At 41.9% G+C, this 24,802-nt stretch overlaps 1 protein-coding gene across 9 annotated transcripts in view; it reads left to right on the forward strand.

The window, feature by feature from the left end:
* The first annotated feature begins 421 nt into the window (after window positions 1-421).
* The window catches only part of camk2g2 (calcium/calmodulin-dependent protein kinase (CaM kinase) II gamma 2), a 359,232-nt gene continuing 334,851 nt past the window's right edge, over window positions 422-24,802 (forward strand). For 3 of the 9 annotated variants that reach the window (XM_043679069.1, XM_043679065.1, XM_043679066.1), the window contains exons 1-2: window positions 427-790; window positions 993-1,087. In XM_043679069.1, the coding sequence (XP_043535004.1) occupies window positions 726-790; window positions 993-1,087 (160 nt within the window). In that variant the 5' untranslated portion in view covers window positions 427-725. Of the gene's footprint in view, window positions 791-992; window positions 1,088-24,802 lie in introns of all 9 variants that reach the window. The other 6 variants (XM_043679071.1, XM_043679072.1, XM_043679064.1 and 3 more) reach the window with 5 other exon arrangements.

The following is a 24,802-nucleotide window of genomic DNA, read 5'->3' on the forward strand; positions in this document are numbered from 1 at the left end:
TGAAGGTTACACTTGGTTCAGGATCCTCCTGTACAACACTATCGACAATCTGACATGTTGGGTTCCTAATTCTGTACAGTGTAAGGAGTATTCTGTGCCTATGTACTTTGTAAATCTTTTCTTGCTGGAGGCTCCGATCTACCACCCTGTTCTACGCCAGGACAGTGGCAGCTATGAAACACCTGGAGCTAGTTATATCCCCTGTGGCTAAATGTTTCCAATTCTGTGCACGTAACAAATTCACGAAAGTCGGATGTTCGCCCTCCAGCCATACCACTGAATAAATGACAACCGTCCCTTTTTAACACGTGATTTAAGTCTGTTGCAAAACTTCCCAGTTGCGACTTCAACGCATTTTAGAGAACTACATGATGTAGCTGTGAGAGTGTTTTAGCCTTAAATTTCCTCTCGCTTAAAAGGACAATGTAATTGTTCGTCACGCTGTAATGGTGCATTGCGCTCAGCGGCTTCACTCCTCCTGCAATGTAAGATTGTTTTTGGGCTGAGGATGGTGTAGAGAACGCACCCCTTAAAGAAGTTTGCAAGGAAAAATCATCACGAGGCAGCGCTCCAACAACACTGCTGGCTCTGGGATACGCTCACTTCCTCAGTATAGAGTCACTCTCTCTCTGTCTTGTAATCTCGCGTTAGTGGTTTCCTCATCTGCCCTCCCTCCAATTGACAGGCGAGTGTATGCAAACCAATTCCAGGATTTTCACTTCAACATGGCTACTACCGCAACGTGTACCAGGTTTAGCGACGACTACCAGCTGTATGAAGAGCTAGGAAAGTATGCTATACCTTTTGCTTGCCAGGAGCTTGCCCCCATCCAGCTGCTGTCTACATTCCCTTTCCTCTTTCCTCCCCCCCGCCCCAGCATCACCACCTTGTTTTTTGACCACCTCCTTCCTTCACCCCCCCCCTCCCCAATCCCCAGTGTTTCTGGACTAAAACCCCTGTTTGTCTTCTCTCTTGCCCTTATCCTTCCTCAGGGGTGCCTTCTCCGTTGTTCGCAGATGTGTCAAATTGTCCACGGGGCAGGAATTTGCTGCAAAGATAATTAACACAAAGAAGCTGTCAGCCAGAGGTGAGTGACTGGACAGAGAGAGTATGAGTGTGTGTTTGTGGAGAGGGTCCGTTCCCTCCTTGGAAGACGGACAAGGGACGCTCACTGGGGTGCAGACTTGAGAAGCATTTGATGCCAGCGTCAGGGAGGTGGGAACGCTCCGAGGAATATCTCTCTCTCTCTCTCTCTCTCTCCCTGTACCCACCCATCACAGTTTCTTGTTCCATTTCGATTGCAGTGTGATCACAGAGGAAGGAAACTGGCAGATCTGAATCTATCTGTTCAGTAGAATAACATTTGACCAAAGCAGTGTTGATTGTGAAAACGAGAATAGTTTGTTGCGTATTGCTATTTTGTCAGGGTGTTGTAGATTAACATAAACTGACAGCAGTGAGATTGCTAAGGACGAATGTCCTTCCTGTCTGGCTTTTGCCAAACTTTATTCCGGAAAGAACAGGGTGGATATTAAGGGGCGAAAGGATTTTAGTTTTGCTTTGATCTGTTTCTTTTGTATGAGATAATAGAAGAGAGAAATTTCTTTGCAGCAGTCTTTCCGATTGTGTGTGTGTGTGTGTGTGTCGAGAGCAAGGACTAGAGGGAAAGCTAGCTCTATTTACAGCAATAGAGCCGGGATGAGGTTAAACTGCCTGTGACCGCGACAGAGCAGCGCCGATTCTGTGCTAAAGTGTTCTCTTCTCTTTGTATGCACCAGAGCGAACGGCTGGTTTCAGAGCAGCACCAACAAATCCCCTCCTTTTAAATAATTCACAGCGAATTGATAATGACCGGAACTAGTTCATAATGACCAACAGCCGGATCTGTTACCAACCACACAAGAACCACAAAAGTTCGAAGCCCCACACCCGCGGTTCAGATCAAAGAAATAATTGTCACTTTAAACATATACAATTTTCTTTATTTATTAATTTTAAAATCTCGAGCCAATTTGCGCTTTACCCTCTTACTGTAGGAAGCAGTTTGCAAACTCTGCTCTGTAGCCACTCAATACGCCTCTTACTCAATGGTTTTATTTCTCAAGTGAGCATCGGGATAGTAAAAAGTCTACCCTTTCCGAGTGGTGACTTCTAAGATGTAAAGTGAAGCCTATCGATTTCCACTTTCAAAAAAGCACGTTTATTCCCCACAGATGACAATTTGCCCCTCTAATTCCTAATCCCTTTTGTTTTGGAAAGTTCTTTTAAGATGCATCTGACGCGGCTTGAATGGTTCCACTACAATGCCGAAATCGGATTGTGTTGTAAGGAAATTAACCTGGACAGGGACTGACAGAAACATTTCCATTGTTTAATGGAACACTAAAGGCTCTGGAAGCCAGAGAGCTTCCCCCTTCATTTTAAAGCGAGTGCAGGACAAAGAAGGATTGAGCAGGGTTAAAGGGATGGGGAGGTCAGCTGTTGTGTTTTTTGTTTGGGGGGGGGGGGGTCAGTCCAACCGCAATGCAGGTGTAGGAGCGGATCAGAGAAGGGAGAGCTAATCTGATTGTATGCCTGTCATTTGTACCTGCAGGCAGGAGTGGGAGCGGGTGGGGTTTCAAAACAGAGAAAGGAGGGAAAAGAACAATCCAAACACACCTCTTCCTGGTAGAGTGTCCTAACGCAGAGTAATAGATCAGAATTAGCGTCTCTGTCTCCCCCTCTCTATCCAGGCGATAAATCACGTTGTCCATATCTAAACCACGCACTGGCTGCGCCACACAAACCTGGCTATTTATAGCCTCTGTTCCCTTTGCTATTTTATTCAACATTGTCACAAACTGCGAATGTCATGCAGGTCTCCAGTTTATTGTCCCACCCGTGTGCTGTTCTCCCTTGGATTTGAGAAACTACAATGAGATTTCAAACAAAAAAAAACTTGCATTGGTTTTATTGGTTGTACGTTGAGATTGCTCCTCTTCCCAAACGCTTCTGTAAGATCTGCTGTTGTTCAGACCACGCTTTGCATCCAGTAGGGCAGGCATTACGTTGGGGAGAGGGGGCTGGTGGACTGACCTGGCTGACTTCTAATACTGGTAGCTAGTTTACAAGTGGTGTATTTTCTGGCGTAATTTCCGAGGGACGCAGCAGAGGGCGCGCCGATAACTGTTTGCTGAATCTGAGCTTTTATTAAAAAAAACTGTGTTAGAATGGACCTCGTCTGTTTCAGTAGCGTTTCTGACAAACGTTCGGAAATGAACAAGCAGCTCTAAAGTTGCTGAGTCTGGACTCTCCATCGTTATTCAGATCCCAGTTCAGGGTAGTGCCAACCTGTAAGGATAAGTTCAGTTCCTCACCTCAAAATTCCTTACCTTGTTCAACTTATTGTTTTAATACACTCCCATCTCATATGTGGGCCCACTCTCCTTGTATGTCATCTCTCTTTCTCTTCCCTTCCATCACAAAAAAGGGTTGCATTCTACAACAGAGGCTGCCAGATAACTTTCTATAACCAGGATGCTCAAAGCAATCCTAGGAATGAGCATGAGGCTAGGTTCTCTGTGCTTGAGGTACCTTGTCATTGGGTGGAGAGCTCAGTGTGTAGGAACCTGCATCTCTCACTCTGGCGCAGTGCATCAGTGCCCAAGTGCGCACACTGTGCCACCAGCCTGTCATACTGCTGCATACACATTCATTTGCTCTCTCTCTCTCTCCTTGGTACAGTGCCCCTGTCCAATCAGTGAGTCTGGGTAGGTATAGTTTTTGCATCTTTCTGATCTACCGTGTCCTTTAGATCACTGAAGACATGTTTTGCGTAATGTGGATTGCTTTGTGTTTGTGATTTTATCCACCCCATAAAACCCTGTCTCCCAAGTTATGATCCTAATTGCTGATCTTTCTGGCAGTCTAATTGGTAAACTGATGCCAAACTAATTTTAAGCAACACCTTTTGGGGATTATACTTCCAGCATCCGAGTTGGAAATCAAATGATCCACAATTTGAGATGCTTAGCTGAATATCTCCTATTCACCTTTTGAATGCTTCACCAAACCCATTCCCGATTTTCATTCATCCCTTATTGGGTGGAGGTGGGGAGTTCTGTGGAGTTTTGTAAGGATATAGTTCTGTAGACATGAGAATCTTCCTGGGTGATTGTTAGCATAATCTCGGGTATGAATTGACTAAGGAGTAGTGTTACCAGTGATTCGTAACAGTTGATCTTTAGATGGCAATCTTGAGCAAGACCTCTAATCTATTATTATTGGTCTCTTGGCCTGTTAGGGGCTACTCCTGCTTGGTGATCTGCTAACACGGAACACCAGAGCTCATCTGCCTTGCCCATTCCTTACACTGGAGCTTTTTGGCAACCACTCTGATATCCAATGCCCAGTGCTTCATTGGTCGACCCCTCTTCATGTTGCTGGCTGATCGCCCTCCTGAAGCAATCTCTGTAGCTTTTCAGCTCTGATCCAATGGCCCAAATACTCCCATTTTCTTTTCTGGATACTAGTTTTTCTTTTAGTCCTGCATTTTCAAGTATCTCTTCTATTAACCTTATCCTTTAAAATTACAAGTATGGATCATGCATCTCAGCATTTGTATTTCAAGTGCCTCAACATATTTTCTTCTGTGAATATTTATTATACAATGATCAGAGGCTTACAGGAAATTGCATACAATGCTGCATCTCATGAGTTTTTCTTCCTCTCATGCTTTAGTTTTGTAGTTAACATATTCTTTACCTTTTACAAAATTACTTTGGGCTATGTCAATCTTATTCCTGATGTCAACAGATATGATGATTACTTCTGTTTTTGTTTGTCTTAAATCGATAACCCTATCCGCTCAGAGCGACATCACTAATGTCAGTCTTCACGCCTCTCATTTCCTCCATTATCTTCACTCCCTCTGAATCCAGAGAGTGTGGAAGAGCAGAGTCCAATACAAATGGGGCATTGCCTTTTTCAGGTTAGAGCCAGCTCATTTGGAGATAATGGCAACAAACACTCCTTACAAATTGTAGTAGAAGTTTGAAATGTTTTATATAAAAAAAACTTTTCAGAAAATTGTTGAGGCTAGGGGTCGACTGAAAATGTTAAGCTGAAATTGGTTATATTTTTGAGAGGTGATGAAATCAAGGCAGGTAGATAGACTTAAGATACAGATTAAAAATGAATGCAAAGCAGGTTCGAAGGCTGCACCTGCAGTCGAGAGACCAAACCTCCAACTTTCCTTATTTAGATTTCTCCTGTGCCGTACCAGTCAGTTCAACTGTCCACAAAATTGAGTTGAACATTAAAAGAGTACCCACAGCTTTTCCACATATTTGCAACAATGTGGTTCCATCATGAAACACATATGTTCTGTGGTTTTAAACTAATTAACAAAATAGCATATTTTTTAAAAAGACATGCACTTGCTACCACTACAGTGAGGCTGTTATAGAGTCATACAACATGGAAACGGACCCTTTGGTCCAATACGTCCATGCCAACCACATTTCCCAGTCAAGCTAGTCCTTTTTTTTTTGGGTTTGGCCTGAATCTCTCTCAACCTTTCCTATTCATGTACCTGTCCAAATGACTTTTAAATATTGTAATGGTACCTGCATCTACCACTTCTTGTGGTGGTTCATTCCATATATTCACCACCCTCTGTGTGAGAAAGTTGCCCTCAGGTCCCTTTTTTAAAATCTTTCCCCTCTTGCCTTAAACCTATGCCCCCTAGTTTTGAACTGCCCTGAATTTTGTTGCTCTAAGTATTTTTTTGAGTAGCAGACCATTCACCGAGAAAGGCTAGGAATCTTGCAGTTAATGTGCAAATTGCTTAGAGTTGGGATTCAAAGTGATGAATTTCTGAAATCCTTCGACAAAATTTACATTGATTGCTCCAATTGTTTTAACCTGTAAACCATAAACCCCTGCATTCACAACTCCTTGGTTTCTGATGTGTCTGTGGCCAGGATAACATTCTGGCTTAGGCTGACAACAATTCACATACCCACCACACAAGTGCCTTGCAATGAGCATCTCCAACCAGAGAGTCTAACCTTGCCTCTCTTTGATCTTCAGCAACATTATGATTGTTAAATTCAACAGTACAAGCATCCTGAGAGGTTACCATTGAGTAGAAACTGAACTGGTTCAGGCATACAGATACTTTGGCAACAAGAGCAGATCAGCGGTTAGGAATTCTGCAGCAAGAAATTCTCCTGTCTCCCCAATGCCTACATCATCTACAAGACACAAGTCAAGAGAGTGATGGAATACTTCCTACTTGCCTGGGTGAGGGCAGCACTAACAACTTTCAAGCAGCTCAACATTATTGATAACAAAGAAGCCTACTTGATTGGTACATTGTCCACCATGTTTAATTATCTTAGATATTTACTTGTTCTACAATCAGTGCACAGGGACAGCAGTCCATACCATCTACAAGATGCACTGCAGCAATTGGCCAAGGCATCTTCAGCAGCACCTTTGTAGATGAGTGACCTCCACCACCTAGAAGAGCAAGAACAGCAGAAACCCAGGGAACAGCACTCAGGAAAATTACCTGTTTAAGTCGCCTATCATTCAGACTTGGCAATATATCGACATTTCTTTAACATTGCTGGGTTAAAATCCTGCAACCCTCTACCTAAATTGTAGGAGTACCTCCAGTGGCTCAAGAACACAGCCTAGCAGTCAGTAATGGACAGCAAATACTGGCCTTGCCAGTGATGCGCACAGGACGTGAAAGAATAGAAAAAAATCACAATCCAATTCCATTTTGTTAACATGTTGGTTGACAGTTGCAGAAGCTTTTTGTTTTGCACTGATGAGGACAAATGCAAGAATGCTGAATTTCAAACAACCACAACAATTTACAACACAAGAGAAAACAGTGCTGATTGGTTGGGAAGTCAACTTTGAGACTTTGTTGTGGAAAGCAATGGGAAACTACCTCAAGTTCCTTGTTGCTCTTTCTATGTCGCAATGTCGGCCAATTAGAGTCAAGCCCCCAGCCAATTAGCACAGTTTTCTCCTGTTATAAATTGCAGTGATAATTTCAAATTTGGCATTCTTGAGTTTGTCCTGATGTCAGCAAGACAAGAAGCTTTGACAACAATGGGATTAGAATAGTTAGGTTGTTTTTGACTGGTGCAGAGTCGATGGGCTGACTGTTCTTTTCCTATGCTTTGATTTGATTTATTGTAGTCATGTGTACCTAAGTACAATGAAAAGCTTTGTTTTGTGAGCAATACAGGGAGATCAGAGCAAACAAGGATATAGAAATTAAAAAGGTGCTTAGACAGTGAGGCATACAGGTTACACTGCACAGGAGATGTGCAAAACAAGATCAACATTATTTGAAGTTAGAGAGTCAATTCATCAATCTAATAATGGCTGTAGACCCCTCTAACCCTAATATGTCTCTCTTCTCCGTAGTGTTCAAAGTTTGTATTGCCAATGGATCGATGTTTTACTTGTTAGGTCAAAATTGAATTCTAACTTCAAAGCCATCAAGTTACCTGTCTTTGCTTACTGTAGAAGAGTCAACTAAAAGCTTAGGGCTCTCTATTACGGAATTCTGTGTCTCAATGCTGATACACAAGCCTCAGTGGGATTAGTCACAGCTTGAAGCATCACATGGCTGTGTACAGGAAGATCCAACAAACAATGGCACAAATACTAAGCCAAACCAGTTTAGATGTTAGAAATTGTGCATATAAACAGGAAATGTTGGAAGTGCTCTGCACTTCAGGCAGCATCTTTGAGGAGAAAAATAGAGTTAATGTTTCAGTTTGATAACTTTTCGTAAGTGAAAACATTTAACTATTTCTCTCTCCTCTCATGCTGCTGAGTATTTCCAGAATTTCCTGTTTTCATAAAACAAATTCTTACACAATACATGTGCTTGAGGAACTTGTGTTTAGTTTATCTAACTGTTACAAAAGTCTACAGTATCCTTCAATTTACAGGCAATGCTGCAGCTGGTCCAACTTGTGATAAAATGCCCAGCGCTTTAAAGCATTTGGACCTTTTCAATAGAGGAATAAGAACAATATTGAGTGTCTAGAATGAAGGGATGTTTATTCTGTCCTTACTTTTATTTGAAGTTTGACTAGAAAATATTAAAGAAAAATGGGTTTGTACTGCCCCGTCTAATATTTCCAGTCCTGGCCTAGCTGTGTAACAGTGGCTGTTGTGCTACTGGTCAGTTTCAGTGGGTCCCAGACGAGTGAATTTTGCCTGGTCTTGTAATTGGGGAGGTCAGTAATGCACTTATTTGAGGGTGGCAGGACCTCTGTCTCTATCACCAGGTGGTATTGTGAACCAGCTTGGTGAGGACTGACAGCTCAAAAGGAATAAAATCAATCCACCTTCTAATCTTTCGAGAACTATTCAGACATCATATCTGTAATCCTGACTATAAAGCTTCATAAACTCCATATTGGTCATGCAGGTTTTTAAATAAGATCCTTTTACTAAGCACTGCACATTAACAAACTACATAACCTAAATAGTGTTCACATACAAGTCCAAATTAACTTGAGAAGGCTTTCTTATTCCTCTGTTCTACATTTCTATGTTTGGATTTGACAGGCTTTTTCTTGCACTCTGTGGTGGATGCACGTGCAGTTACAACATTTAAAAGATATTTAGATAAGTACATGAATAAGAAATGTTTGGAGGGATACAAGCCAAGTGCAGGCACGTGCGACTAGTTTAGTATGAGATTATGGTCAACATGGACTTGTTGTTGGTCCAAAGGGTCTGTTTCTGTGCTGTATGACTCTAGAACTCTGACAGCATCAATCCCTCTCCCCTTTTTTCTTATTTTAATAGAAGGGGGCATTAGGTTATATGCTTTACTTAACTCCACTGTGCATGGTTGTGCCAGTTTGCATTGTAGACAGAACTGGGCTGAAAAAATTGAACATCGCAGGTTGAGAGTAATGATCATATTCATGAACTGGACTGTGAGATATGACCCTGGGCTTTTGTCCAAAGCTTTTGGTATTATAGTTACCAAGAGCATTAGCTTCTTTATGAATAATGCTTTCATTTTTAAGTTGAACATACTAGTTAAATCATTTTGTATCAGCTCTCTTGTTGTTTTGTTTTTACAGTTCACTCAGGGAGTCAATTTTGGCAACATGTATTTATTTCTACATTCCTAATGTAATCTGGAGATATAGACGGTGATGGCTCCATTGTCCTTTCGCATTATATGGCTCACCAGGAATCTCTCCCTCTCCTCACACTTGTTATTGGCATGTGTTGTGTTTGTAGATTGATACTCAATCTTTTGGACTAGGTTATGAGCATACTTTCCTTGGCCATGAAATCCTGGGTTGGGCCATGATCCTGGAACCTGAGACCCAGAGGCAGGGGCACTGGGGATAGTGGCATCAATGTAATGTTAGTGGACCTGTAGTCTGGATACCTGAATTAACAATCTGGAGATGTGATTGAAAATTCCACAACACCAGGTTACAGTCCAACAGGTTTATTTGGAAGCACTAGCTTTCAGAGTTACCTGATGAAGGAGTAGTGCTTTGAAAGCTAGTACTTCCAAATAAACTTGTTGGACTATAGCCTGGTGTTGTGATTTTTAACTTTGTCCACTCTAGTCCAACACTAGTACATCAACATCATTGAAAATCCCATCATGATAGTTGGCAAATTTAAATTGAACATATTTCCTAAAGCTGGGGGTGGGGTGAGGTGGTCAAAACCTAGTTAATGTTAGTAATATTGTCCATGAAACAGTGTGTCATTAATGAAGTACCTGGTTCACAATGTCCCAGAGGGAAGGAGATCTGTGATCTTCACTGGGTCTAGTCTATATATGACACCAGGCACACAGCAACTGTGGTTGACTCTGTAGTGGCCTAGCAAGCCATCCTGTTTAGAGTTGGCCACTACATGTTGGCCTTGGCCAGTGATGGCCATGTTCTTTGAATGAATAAAAACTGGATTTGATCGCCAGGGCTTAATTTTCATCATGCTGCAATGTTTCCAACTCAGTGAGGGTGGGTGGGAGAGGAGGTTAAGCATTTCTTCTGTCTGTGGAGCAGAGATACAACAGTTGAACTTTTGAAGAGATCCTGCAGCTTATTTTTCCATGGTCATATCTTTACTGTTTTTGAAAATTGAGATGCATCTTTGCAAAGCAGTCTCTTGGTGATTTAAATCAATGGAAGAGAGGTTTTTATGGGGCATGATTGTTCATGATGAATGACAGATGAAATAGCCTATTTAGAGTCTGTTTATATTTTATTTAGCTGCATTCTGTCTGACATCCATACTATGTATGCTTTGCTGACTTCTTCCTTAAACTTCTTTAATGTAGCTAGTCTTGTTATTAGTTACTTCTAGTTTGATTATACCAATGCGTCACTCCTGGCTGGTGCATCACATTCTATCCTTGGTAAACATGAAGTCATCCAAATCTTCTCTGCCTGTTTGCTAACTCACACCAAATTATATCCAGCCATTTCCCCTGTACCTGCTGAACTACACTGGCACCCAATCAAGCAAAGTCTTGTTTTTGCAATTCTTATCTTTTATGTTCAAATCCTTCCATTGCTTCATCATTCTCTTTCTCTATAATCTCCTCCAGTCCTACAACTGTCCAATATTTCTGCATTCGTCAGATGTTATCTTCCTGAGCATTTTAATAAAAATAAGAATAGACATTGACGGGAAAACCCAGCAGGTGTGGCAGCACCTGAGGAGAGAAAGCAGAGTTAACATTTTGGGTTTTTAATAACTGCACTATGGGCAGTGTTGCCTCCAGTTGCCCCAGCCCCAAGCTCTGAGTTACCTTCCCTACACCACCTGATTCTCTGCCTCACCTTTTCTTCTTCTTAAAGCTCCTTAAAACCTATTCACTTGAGATTTTTGGCCATCAATCTATTATGTTTTCACCTGGTGCTTTTGTTTGTGTTTTTGAATTCTCCTGTGATCAACCTCGAGAAAGTCTGTTCCAGTAAAGATGGTATCTAAATCAAAGTTGTTGTTGTCGTCATTAATCCTTGCAAGCTCTTCCCTTAACTGGCAATAAGAATGTTATAGCAAGGAGCTGTGCTATCTTTTAAAACCACACTATTGCAGAAGATTGGAATTAAACCCAAGAATGTGCATTCATCAGCATAAAAATAATTCCATATGAGAGCAGTTAACAACAAATAATTGTGTGTTTCAGAATGTGAGCATTTGTGTGATACCATAAGATAAATTCCCCAATCTCTCACCCCCCTGCAGGAGCCACACTTAACAAGAATACTGGGTGTTCCCTGCTAAGAATAAGTAAATGTTCAGTGACCAGGTTAACTTAACCAAAAAAAGGAAGGTTAGTAGTAGTCCTGCTAAATATTCCCACTAGCAACATACACTATTGAAGTTGCCTTAATTCAACAAAGGGTAGCTGGTTCAGAAGCTTTTTAAACTTTTGATAGGTAGTAAGCCCATGTATTACTTTGATGAACAGCAAACTCTTCATGTCCTGATTGATCTGGTTTTTCTCTCTGTCTAATCAAACCCACCCAAAATCAGACTGAGAGTCTGCCTTGGTGCATTCCAAAGCACTTTACAGCCAATGATGTGCTTTCATGTGTAGTTGTAATGTAGGCAAGTTCTCCACCAAACGACTTACCAACCAGACTTGGCACGATATGACTGTCACTTGTTTAGAATCCAGGAACTTCATAACTGCAGTGTGGGTGTGCCTACACCACCTGGATGATAACTGTGCATTAAGACAACTCACCACCAACTTAGTGAGATTGATGAGCCCTGGGTAATAAATGCTATCATTGTGGGACACACCCATTCCTCAGAAACCAAATTGTAAAAGGGATGACACTTCATACACAGCAAGAGTCCACAGTTAGCAATTGACTAACAGCAGTTAAATAATGCTGTGATTCTCGCTGATATTTTCAAACCTCTCAATGGCTTGGACCTTTTCCATCTCTCTAACCTTCTCCAGCCCCACAATCCTCCAGATTATCTGTGTTCTCCTGTAATTACGAACGTCTCCAATTTTTGTTACTCCCTGGTCAGTTGCTGCACCTTCAGTCGTCTGGGCCTCAAGCTATTTGATTCCCTGAATAATCATTCACTTTTCTACCTCGCTGTCCTTTATAAGACACTCCTTTTAAAAACAGGCTCATTGCCAAGAGCTTAGGCAATCTGCCCTGATGTCTACTTAAATGGCTAGGTGTTTTTATTTCCTTTTTATAAAACACCTGTGAAGCATATTTCTTGCAAAAAAGACACTGTATAAATACCAGCTATTACAGTAAATATTGACCACTTTTTTGTAGTGATGTTGGTCAAGTTGGTCTTTGCATTGGAAAGTCACTGAATCTTTCTCTTCAAACCCAAATCTTGTGATCATTTGTATTCAACTGAGCAGGTGGATGGTTCCCTCCGTTCAGAGTCTCACCTGAAAGATTGCATCTGTGGCTGTGCAGCACTCCTTCAGTACTGCATTGGATGGTGAGTTTGGATTTTACTCCAGTGTCTGGAGTGGTGGTTTTGAAAGCCTGTCCATCCAACCATTGGAGGTGAAAGTGTGACATGACCATTTGCTTGTTGGTAATCTCCTCCTTACTGTTTAGGGATCATCAGGTTTACAAGATGGTTGCAGCATTTTCAACAAGTCATTGTATTTTGGTGCTGCTTAAATATATGCGAAGAGGGCCAAGATGTGAGAGTTGAAAAATTGTTCTGTAATGTATGTGTGCTTGATAGGACAACTTCTGAGTTTACATGTACTTAAAATATCCAAAGATGCATATATTAATATAGTCATACAACATGGAAACAGACCCTTCAGCCCAATCTGTCATTGCAAATGCAATCTCATTGCCTCCCTTGCTGAAAGGATTCAGTCAGTAGACTGTACCCTCTACAACTGTCCCAGTTTGCTGTAATTATGAGTGTCTGTAGTGAAATGCTGTGTATGTTCCTTAGCCACTGACGTAAACAATTACAGGATTGTTTGGTGAGTCATGGATGAAACATGCATTAACAGTGTATTTAATATAGTTACTGCCTCTTGGGGGCGGAGAGAGCCTTTAAGCTTTCCGAGAACCAGTCACTTCCCAATGGCATGTTGTTTCCAAAGAACTGACCTCATTGTGCTAAAATCTGTTCTCTTCATTTCATTGTGCAGAGGAAGACAGAATTTTGATTTCTTATTTCTTATTTATCACATCCTTCTCGCTCAGATTGATATTACCGTGCCTCTGTGTGCCTCTCTCTACCGTGCCTCTGTGTGCCTCTCTCTCCTTTTCTGTGTCTCTCTCTCGTATGCAAGTGTCTGCATTTCTCTGTCTCTTTGTGCCTGTCTCGCTCCATTTTTCTCTGTCTCTCATCCCCATCTCGCTCCTTCCCTGGGGTAAAAAAAACTATGACTGTAAACCAAATAATTTTTTCTTATTCTGTATTTTACCTAAACTCCTAACATAATTCTTTTCATGATCCACGCACTTCAATTGACCTTCCATGCTTCCCCTTCTTTGTAAAAACAAAGAGAATTAATGTGCGTAAAAACATTTTTATCACTCCTCGTACCACTAGTACCTCTGAGGGTATTCAAGAATTTCTTGAAGCCAACACCTTTTTTATTTATGAAAAAGTCTGTCAACTGGTGTCTTGAGGCAACTCACTTCCTTAGGAAACATTTACCCTTTTTTTAACTTTTTTTTATGCAAGCAAAGGCCAGTCCTCAATCTTTTCTCTGCAACTTTGTTTTCATTTCAAAAGAGAATGTGCTCTAGAAACTCAGCAGGTCGTGGCAGCATCTGTGGAGAGAGTAATAGTTGAGTTTTAAAGTTCAATATGACTTTTCCTTTTTTTTGATTGTACAAATCTTGTAAGAGAACATTTATCCACAGAACTCTATGGTGACAAACGTATCTCGGATTGCCTCTCGTATAGGACATCGTTTGGAACATTGGTTTATACAGCTACAGTCGTTCTGCTATAAAGTGACAGTTGTTTCTCTGCAGCCCCATACTTATAGAAATTTGTGCTATGGGAAACAACTTTAGAAAATCACGCTGTAGAAGATCGTTAATAGAAAATCGCTATTAGTAGAAAGTTTGCGTTTTACAAACAATGTCCACAATTTGTCAATCATGTTATAGCCAATTCGTATCGACAAAATGCGCGTTATAGCAAAATGACCTGCATTGCCTCAACTAGTGCCACTGTTTCAGCAGCAAAGGTACTTTTAACTACCGTGTTCATTTCCTTGGCTTCCAACAGATGACATTATTATTCTTTTCTGTAAAAAAAAATATGGCAAACCCTGACATAATTGAATAATCTGTTGAAAAATTAGCACGTGAAGAATCACCTAAAATTATCAGCTTCATATTTTCTGGGTTACACAAGACAAGAAACCGGAGTCTACATTTTTCTAATTTCATTTCTTTCATGTTTTATTTGTCTTCCAGATTCCGCAATAGTAGAATGTTCATTATGGCACTTCATTGCAATACATGATAACTGGTACAACAGTACAATCTTTACTATTAAACTGAAAAATCAAACTTAACTGATTAGTTTCTTCCTTGGATGCACATTGTCTTTTTGTGAAGATCCAGTCCAGTTCATCAGGATGTGATCACTACTTTTTCCAAGTAAGATTGTTGATCCAATGTCACTCCTGACCAGTTCTGCTTAATCTCTAAACCAATATGTTTAAAAGTTCCAGAATCCTGACTTCCAGTCTTAAATTTTCCTTCTGTTTTGTTCTATCTTTCATACATCATTCAAATTCTGTGGAACCTCTTCACAGAAAATCATGAACACACACATCATAAAGATGCCTACAAGGTTGCGAACAGGTGACTGTACAAATCAGGACCAAGAGTGGGCTTCTCCAGCCTGCTTTAACATTCATTAAGCTCGAAATTGATGGAATCCTCCATATTTCTGCCTGCTCCAGATAATCTTTCACTCTCTTACTTGACAAGAATTAATCTTTGTCCGTCTGCCTTTAAAAATATCCAAAGGCTGCCTCCACTATCTTTTGAGGCTGAGAGTTCCAAATATGTTCAGTCCTTTCAGAGAACCAAATTCTCCTCATTCCATTTTAAATATACAACTAATTTATTTTTAAAACGGTGGTCCCTCGTTCTAGATTCTCCCAAGAGAGTAAGTGTTCTGACTACATCACCGTGATCAGATCCTTCATCATCTTGAATGTTTCAATCAGGGTGTCCTTTGGTCTGTCTTGGTAAGAAGATCAAGAGTGGGAAAATGGGATAAGGCTAGATAGTTGCTTGTCAGCCAGCACATGTGCAAAGGAAACAAATGGCCTCCTCATGTGCTGTCCTTGATAATTCTTTGGACAACCTGTGTTAAAGTAGTAGGCAGAGCAGTACAATCGCAATGTGTTAAATTATAGTCTGCTAATTCTGAGGTTTGTGTTTTTAATACAATGCTGACTGTACTAATATGGAGCCTAATATGGAGTGACATGACACATTGACCAAGAAAGATCATTGCATATTAGTGTTGTAATCCCAAAAATGGCTGTGGGAGCCAAGATTATCTGTGACCACGTACTGAGGCATCAGACATAGTAGCTGATAAACCCTGGTTCACTTGCTTTCTTGAAAACAAGGTCCTTATCCCACATGACAGTGCGGGATACTATGTAACTAATTTATCTCAACATCACCTACTTGTATATTCCTGGAGTGATTTAATCCAGTAATTGTTCCAAGCAACATGATATTTTATAACGTGCTGTTTGGAGGATAGACAATGAGGGCTCTTGTGCAATTGTAATGTCTCTGCCTTCGAAGCCCAGGTCTCTGCTCTAGAGGTGTGTGATATCATTTCCGAACAGGTTGTTTGGGAAAATTTCTGGGATGACAATGAGCTGATGTTTAAGCAGCATCTGCAAGGAGAGAGATTGTGGAGAGGTATAGAGGGGGACTTTCCGAGTCTAGACAGTTGAAGGAATGCTGTTCCATGGTAGATTGATGGAAATAATGTAGGTGCAAGATTCCAGAAATGAAGGACTGCAGAGATTTTTAAGGGGTTCCTCCTTTCATAGGAATGCACGATAATCAATGCCCCATCCCTCCCCCAACCACTATAGTGCCCCCCTGCCCAAGTCACCCTGAGGAACATTTCCAGTCCCAATCACCCTGGCAGAGGAGGAGTACCCTTTAGCATGGCTGCTAGGACACGGACACACACACCCTCACCTTCACCTAATGTGGGAGGAAACCGGAGCCCCAGGAAACCCACACAGACACAGGGAGAATGTGCCAACTCCACACAGTCAGTTGCCTGAGGTGGGAATTGAACCCGGGTTTCTGGCGCTGTGAGGCAGCAGTGCTAACCACTGTGCCACTGTGCTGCCCAGCTATCTTGAAGGAGGATTGAAACTTCTTATCAGACATCAATCCAGTATCCTTTTAAAAGTCATAAATCCTATATTTTCTTGGGCAATCTGCATAGTGTTCCTATGCCGATTGGATGGCAGTATTCCTCTTAATCTCTTCCATGACCTTTGTGCGCTTTCTTAATTGATAAAATTGCTTCTTGCAGAGTGTTTCTGGCACGTGGTTAAAATGAGAAAACAGCAGCTAAAATGGGTCAGGTATACAATGCAGTTTAGTCTCTAGTTGAAAGGCACAACTTCTGATCTTTCTTCCATATTTAAAATGGAAACATTGTGTTAACTGGAGTAAGGATGTCATCGCAAATGTCACCAGTTTATACATGCAGTTTCCTGTTTTAATGTGTACACAGGAATGAGAAAATGAAATACATTATTGTACACTCATCTTTTTTTTATGGGAGTTGGCTAGCTCAGTTGGTTTGTGAGACAATGTGATGCTTTCCTGCACTGGCGGAGGTTACCATAAAGGACTCTTCCCAACCTCTTCCCCCTCTCCTGAGGCATAGTGATCCTCGGGTTAAACCACCACCCGTCTGTCCCTAATGAGAGAGCAGACCTCTGGTCAGGGTGACTTTTAGTCCTCTTTTCATTGTCCAAATAGCTTCAGTTTTGCCAGTATCAAGCACTGTACCAACTGAACGGTCAGCTTTTCACCAGCAAGGCTGGGTGGATTGGGAGAAATCAATTGTTCAAATTTTTTGTTTAATTCACTCATGGCATGCAGTGTCTCTGGCTAGAGCCAGCCTTTATTGTCCATCCCAGTTGCCCAGAGAGTAGATAAGAGTCAACCACATTGCTGGGGATCTGGAGTCACATGATGGCAGTTTCCTTCCCTAAATGGCGTTCATGAATTGAATAGGGTTTTCCAACAATTGACAGTGATCACAACTCCAGATATTTATCAAAATCAAACCCCACCATCTCCAATGGCAGGATTGGAACCTGGGTCCCCAAAACATTACCACGGTCTCGGGATTAATAGTCTTGCAATAATACCACTAGGCTGTCACCTCCCTTAAGTTCTCAAATGGTTAAAGCACAAAGGCATTTCTATTGATGTTTGTTTTGGAAATTGCAAGTATTTGTTTTTGGTCTTGGGTGGGGATCTGAGATGTGGTGCACTGTCACCTTCAATCTGTCATCTTCAGCATTTTGCAAAGTAGCTCAACCTGGATATCGGGCAGGCAAGAAATTGTTGTTGGGACTACAATTTTCTTTTTAATTCACTTGTGGGTGGTGGGTGTTGCTGTTGGGACCAGTATTTATTGTCTTTGAGAAGATGGTGGTGAGCTCCTTTTTTTGAACCACTGCAGTCAATGTGATATAGGTAGACTCATAACGCTGTTAGGGAGGAAATCTGGTCAGCCATGGGTTTATTGATCAGTATTGAGAGGCCAGATGGCTTACTCGTACTCCTAATTTATACGCAGTATGGATTGTATTTGAGCATCTATGAATTTATTGGATGATACCTAAGCTGTTTGAAAATTGTTATTGTGGCATGAGCAATGGGTACTTCATAGATTATTGTTGGATGTTCATTCAGTCATGTGTATGTGTACTTGCTACCTCAGAAATATTGCTGTTGGAGTATTATTCCCAAGCACAAATGACTTGCCACCCTTTTACTGCTCCATGCTCCATGTGTGTACAACAAGTTGGATTGTTTAACCAACTGGTTGTATGTTTACATTTGCTTTAGAAACTGCCATTCATTGTGTTGGTACAAAGGTTCTGTGGGCTTTCTTAAACTGCTTTGGACAAAATAGAAACTGAATCCATGTCGACATCCATCAACTAATGTCTGCTTGGGTAATGGCAACCGAGAGACAGAGAGAGTTTACAAATTCAATGACTTTGGTTAATTCCTTTCCACCACCTCCTACTTATCCTCTTCCTCCTCCACATCTCTAACAACACCCCAGGTGCTTCCACATAAACCTGTTGGACTATAATCTGGTGTTCTGTGATTTTTAACTTTGTCCACCCCAGTCCAACACTGGCACCTCCAAATCATCATTACCCCTCCCATAATTCGCTCGCACACTCTCGCACACTCTTGCACACTCGTTCTGTTTTCTGTCAACATCAAAGTTATTCCGTGATCTGATTAACCTTTTTTGAAATGTTCAGTGACTTCCAGTTGAGAAAAGGCTTGTGAAAAATTAGAGTAAATTAGGTGCAAAAACAATCATGACCTACAAAACTATGCTCACAACCCATTTTACTGTTTTGGAAACAACACAAAGCAGTCAAAAGAAGAACAGCTGATATACTTGTAATTGTCTATTAGAATGGGTAGAATCTGGGTGGTAACCATCATGGTCCCTGGGCGTGGACAGAGACAGCCTGTCATAGTCACTGAGGTCAACAGCCCAGAAAAATGCCCTACACCCTATCGACTCTGCTGCCATCAGTCAGACTGGAAAGGGTCCTTTCCAGCTGCCCTACTGCCTGGAGAAGGGCCCGTCCAGGAGCCTAGAGTCTGTGCCCAATGCTATTTCCGTCCCTGCCAATCCCACAGCTTCCCCTATCCATTGCCATACCTTACTCCGTTTTACCCTTTCACCTAGTTCCTTCATCTCAAGCACATAAATAGATGGGTCTGGGTGTGTCAGCCTGCCATGATACTGTGTTCTTGGGGGTCTGTGTTTGTTGCTGCAGGTGGATGAAACATCCAGAATAAACACTGTCTTGTTAAATGCATAAAATTATTGGGTTGGTGAAGGCAGCCAATATCACCAATTGATTGTGCCTTGTCCTGAGATAACAGTGGTGATACTTTTCCAAATTTCAGGTTTTATTACAGCAGAAAAGGCCAAAGGAAAATATAGTCAGTGGACACGAAAACCAGAGTAGTAAGTTGTTATTAAGGAGTATGTTACATTGGGTTTTGTGAGCAGCATAGAGGGGATAAACAAAAAAACAACAATTGCTGGAGAAACTCAGCAGATCCGGCAGCAGGTGTGGAAAGAAAGCAGAGTTAATGTTTCCTGTGCAGTTGCTCCTCTTATCATAGAATTCTGGCAATGTGGAAAGAAGCGCAATTGAGTTCACACTGACACTCTGAAAAGCATCCCACCCAGCCTCACACCCACCCCCACCCCCCCACCCCCCTCCCCCCAAAGCCTCCACATTTCCCATGGCTGATCCACATAGCCTGCACGTGCCTGGATACTACAGGCAATTTAGCACGGCCAATTCACCTAACCTCCACATCTTTTGATTCTGGGAGGCAATCAGAGCACCCAGAGGAAACCCACACAGACACTGAGAGAATGGGCAAACTCCAGACAAGTAGTTGCCCGAAGATGGAATCAAATTGTGAGGCAGCAGTGCTAACCACTGAGCTGCCATGCCATCCCCAATATTGGTCATCCCAATCTCTCCATCCTCACAGCGCCCTCCTCTTTCTTCATCTGTTCACTTTTGACTTAGCCTGATGTTTCTGATAGAGCGAGCAAAATTTGCACAGCATAGGGTCTGTAATGTTTCACATGAAGCTATGGATTTATGAAAGGTGAAGGAGGCACAAACCTTGGGGCAATGTCAACTGATGTAAATTTTAAAAAATCTTGTTTGAGACCATAGATCTTGAGGAAACCCTTGAGAGGAAGGGATGGAGCATTGAAAGGAACATAGGGAAGCATTTCAGGAAGGATATTGCAGATCGTGTGACTCTGATAGCTGCAAGTGGCATTTAAAGGGGAGGCAATGGTCTAGTGATATTATGGCTGGACTGTTAATCCAGAAACTCGGGTGATGTTCTGTGGACCTGGGTTCAAATCCTCCCATGGCAGATGATGGAATTTGAATTCAATTAAAAAAAAAATATGGAATTAATAGTGTAATGATGAATCCATAGTCGATTGTCAGGGAAAAAAACAACTGGTTCACTAATGTTCTTCAGGGACGGAAACTGCCATCCTTGTTTGGTCTGGTCTACATGTGACTCCAGACCCACAGCAATGTGATTGACTCTTAACTGCCCTCTGGGCAATTAGGGATGGGCAGCATTGCCCTCAACCTGTGAATGTATTTTTTTCCAATTCAATGATGGACTGCATGTTAGACCTGAGTTCTGTGAGCTCTTTGGAGTTAGGGTAAGACCAGGCCATGGGGAGAGGGACCTTATTTGTGTTAAGCTCTACTGGAAGAAATTACTGCAATGGCGGTTGAAAACTAACCACTGAACGTTGTTCTATAATCTGTTCTCGAGGAATTTTCTCAAACAAAGATGACAGTTTAATTTACATGGATATTAATTTAAACATTTTGCTGAAAGGGTTTTGTTTCCCCTCTAATTTGTTAGTTATAATTTCCCCATGCATTTTTTTTTGTAGCTTTTTCCACCTCCGCGGTTGCCGTGCATCATTTCCGACTGAGAGTGTGGGAAGGTGATCTGTTGCCTCCTCCTCCTCCTCCTCCTTCTCTAATCTATTGCACAATTAATCACAGTTGCCATGGTGTTCCTCATGACTACAGCAGAAAGCCCTGGAGCTCCCGGAGTCTTGGGAAACAGTGGTGTCTGAAAGGTGGAGAGGATACAATAATTCCACAGGCTGAACTGGCCTCAACTCAACTCTTTGACATGTTTGAGGAAGTAGGATATTTGAACTCCAAAGACAAATGAAAGAAAAGCCTCATTTCAGAGTCTGGTCTGCTCAGCTGTCCAAATGTGAAGAATGGTTGAATTCTTTTGGGAAGTTTGACTCGCTGTGCCCGGAAACATTGGCTGCAGGGACAGTAATGCTAAGGAAAAAAAAACACAAAGCTGTTCTATTGAGTACCGACTGTAGAGGGCTGTATCTTGTAAAATGTGTTTTGTACTAGAATTGTCACTCCCTCATCTGGTTCTCTTTTTAATTCATGAGATGTGGGCGTCACTGGCTAGATGCTAACCCTGGCAGCATTTATTGCACATCTTCATAGGGCAGTAAAGAGTCAACCATGCAGCTGTGGTTCCGGAGTCATATATATGTGACATGTATGCATGTCCCAGCTAAGGACAGCAGGATTCCTTCTCTGAGGAACATTAGTGAGAGAAATGGGTTTTCAGGACAATCAATAGTGTTTCCAGGGGGACTGGTCATCATGAGATTAGCTTTTTGTTCCAGCCTTTTAATTGAATTCAAATTTCACCATCTGCCATGGTGGGATTCATATTGAAATCCCTAGAGCATTGATCATAGAGTCATAGAGATGTACAGCACGAAAACAGACCTACCCTAAACCTAAGCCCTCTGGTTCTGGACTCCCCTGATCCAGGGAAAATACCTGGTCCATTTACCCTATCCATGCCCCTCATGATTTTTGTAAACCTCTATAAAGTCACCCCTCAGCCTCCAACACTCCAGGGAAAACAGCCTCTGGGGTTCCGGATTACTAATCCAGTGGCGTTTTCACTACGCCATTGCATCTCCCTTTTTGGAAGGTGTGGGAAATCAGTTCTATTATTTGATGGAAGACACTATTTTTTTTTTCCCCCAGTATGAAGAGACGCTAATGTGCAGCAGAAGCTTGTGGCGTCACGTGTCAATCCCATAAATTGTGCTGAAGCTCACTGTATAACCGTTAGCGGAGAAAGTGAGGACTGCAGATACTGGAGATCAGAGCTGAAAATGTGTTGCTGGAAAAGCGCAGCAGGCAGCATCCAAGGAACAGGAGAATCGACGTTTCGGGCATAAGCCCTTCTTCAGGAATGTCCACATTCCTGAAGAAGGGCTTATGCCCGAAACGTCGATTCTCCTGTTCCTTGGATGCTGCCTGACCTGCTGCGCTTTTCCAGCAACACATTTTCAGCTCTGTATAACCGTTAGCACCAATCTTTAAAATGCATGTATTGTACCTCCTTGAATGTAATTTTGTAGAATCGTTTCATAGGAACCTTACAGTGTGGAAGCAGGCCATTCAGCCCAATTGAGTCCACTCTGCCCCTCTAAAGAGCATTCCACACAGCCCCACTCCATCCCTGTGACCCTGCATTTCCATGATTAATCTATCTAGCCTGAATATCCCTGGACACTATGGGCAATTCACCTAACCTGCATGTCTTTGGACTATGGGAAGAAACTGGAGCACCCAGAGGGAACCCATGTAGACGCAGTGAGAAAGGGAAAACTCCACAGAGTTTGGAATTCTGAGGGTGGAATTGAACCTGGGTCCCTGGTGCTGTGAGGCAGCATTGCTAACCACTGAGCCACCATCGTCTAATGTCATCTTAAACAATATTTTTTAAAAAATTTGTTCCTTCAAGGCTGTTGGCATCACTAGTAAGATTACCATTTGTTGCCCATCCCTTATTGCCCTTGAACTGAGTGACTTGTTTGGCCGTCCTAGAGAGCAGTTAAAAGTCAATCGCATTGTTGTGGGTTTGGAGTCACATGTAAACTAGACCAAGTAAGGACAGCAGTTTACCTTTCCTAAAAAGGACCTTTGTGAACTAGATGAGTTTTAATGACAATTAATGTTGGGTTCATGATCACCACGACTGTCGCTAGTTTTATATTCTGTGAATATTGATCTTTTGGGATCACACCCACTTGTTCAAGCTACGCAGCACGCAATGCTGAACCCAACATGGGTATCAATAAAAGGGGGCAGCATTATCAAAGTGGTCTGTATGTTTCTGTAAATCCTTCCTTATCAAGAGTCATAGAGGCGTACAGCATGGAAACAGACCCTTCAGGGCAACTTGTCCATGCCGATTCCCAAACTAAACTAGTCCCACTTGCCTGCATTTGGCCCATACTCCTCTAAACCCTTCCTGTTCATGTACCTATCCAAATGTCTTTTAAATGTTATAACTGTACCTCCCTGTACCATTTTCCCTGGAAGCTCATTCCATTTATGAACCACCCTCTGTGTGAAAAGGTTGCCCCTCGAGTCCCTTTTAAATCTTTCTCCTCACCTTAAAAATTATGTCCACTAGTTTTGAACTCCTCAACCTGAGGGAAAAGACCTTTGCTATTCGCCTTATCTATGCGCCCCCCCTCCCCCATGATTTTATAAATCTTTATAAGGTCACCCCTCAATATCCTACATTCTAGTGTGATAAGTCCCAGCTTATCCAGCCTTTCCTTTATAACTGAAATCTTCCAGCCCTGGTAACATTCTTGTAAATCTTTTCTGAACCCTTTTTTTTTTCAATTTAATAATATCTTCCCTATAGCAGGGTGACCAGAACCTGAACAGTACTCCGAAAGTGGGCTCGCTGATATCCTGTACAATCGCAACATGATGTCCTAACTCCTATATTGAATGGTCTGGGCAATGTGTGTGCTAGACTACCCTGTCCACCTGTGATGCAACTTTCAATGAGCTACGTACCTGCACCCCTCAGTTTCTCTGTTCTACAGTATTCCTCACAGTTGTGTTTCTCACAGACTTGTGCTTTTGTTTTTTGGTAAGACTTCTACTTCAGGTCTATAAGAGTAGCAAAGAGCAGAAAATGATAAAAACAAAAAATGCTTTGAAGCTGGAAAACTAAAAAAAAAGTGCTGGAGAAACTCATTAAAAAATCTGGCAATATCTGTGGAGAGTGAAACTGAAGTTAATGTTTTCAAATCCAGTATGACTGTTTAGAAAATGATGATTGGATATGTCTACGAACATTAGTCAGAGCCAGTAAAGGAGGTTGACTCATTCAGCACATAGTAGTTTAATTTCTGCCTCTGAATAAGGTTGTAATGTTTTACAAGGATCCATCATCAGCCTTTGTTTCGCACATTTACCTTCTAATCTCTCTGTGCATGGAGATACTGATTATTTGCATTTGTATCAAAGCTCTTTGTTTGCTGCTAACTCCTCCACATATACAGCATCACATTTGCGGAAAAATTGCCGTCACCCCTTTCCTTCCACTGTCTATCCTTGCCTCACCGCATATCCTCAAGGAAAAAGAAAGTCAGGATTGTTAGCTGTGCTTGAGCACTGTAAATATTCTGACACTCTAGCCAAGCCTTCCTGCAGGTTGTTTTTCTAACTTGAATGCATTCCCTGACTTATAGTCTGAGATGAGACTGAAGCAGTGTGCCATATTCTGCTTTTACGGGCTGGTTAAGTTGCATCATCTATGAAATGGTCTTGATCTGTAATTGATTTACGGATTCTGTGGTCCAACCCCTGAAATCTGGCTAGTGGAAATATACCTTGATGGTTGCCATTTGGTAATCTTACTGGATTTGGAACTTGTTCAAAAAGTCTGGCAATGGAAAAGCACAGTCTGTCAGGCAGCGTCTGAAGAGCAGGAGAGTTGATGTTTCAAGCATAAGTTCTTCATCAAGAATGTGGAAGGGGTGGGCGACCAAGGGCACTGAGTGATAAATGGGAGGGGGGTGGGACTGGGGTGGGGGGATGGTAGCTAGGAAGGCA

The sequence above is a fragment of the Chiloscyllium plagiosum genome, chromosome 38, assembly GCF_004010195.1.
Source record: "Chiloscyllium plagiosum isolate BGI_BamShark_2017 chromosome 38, ASM401019v2, whole genome shotgun sequence".
Lineage (NCBI taxonomy): Eukaryota > Metazoa > Chordata > Chondrichthyes > Orectolobiformes > Hemiscylliidae > Chiloscyllium > Chiloscyllium plagiosum.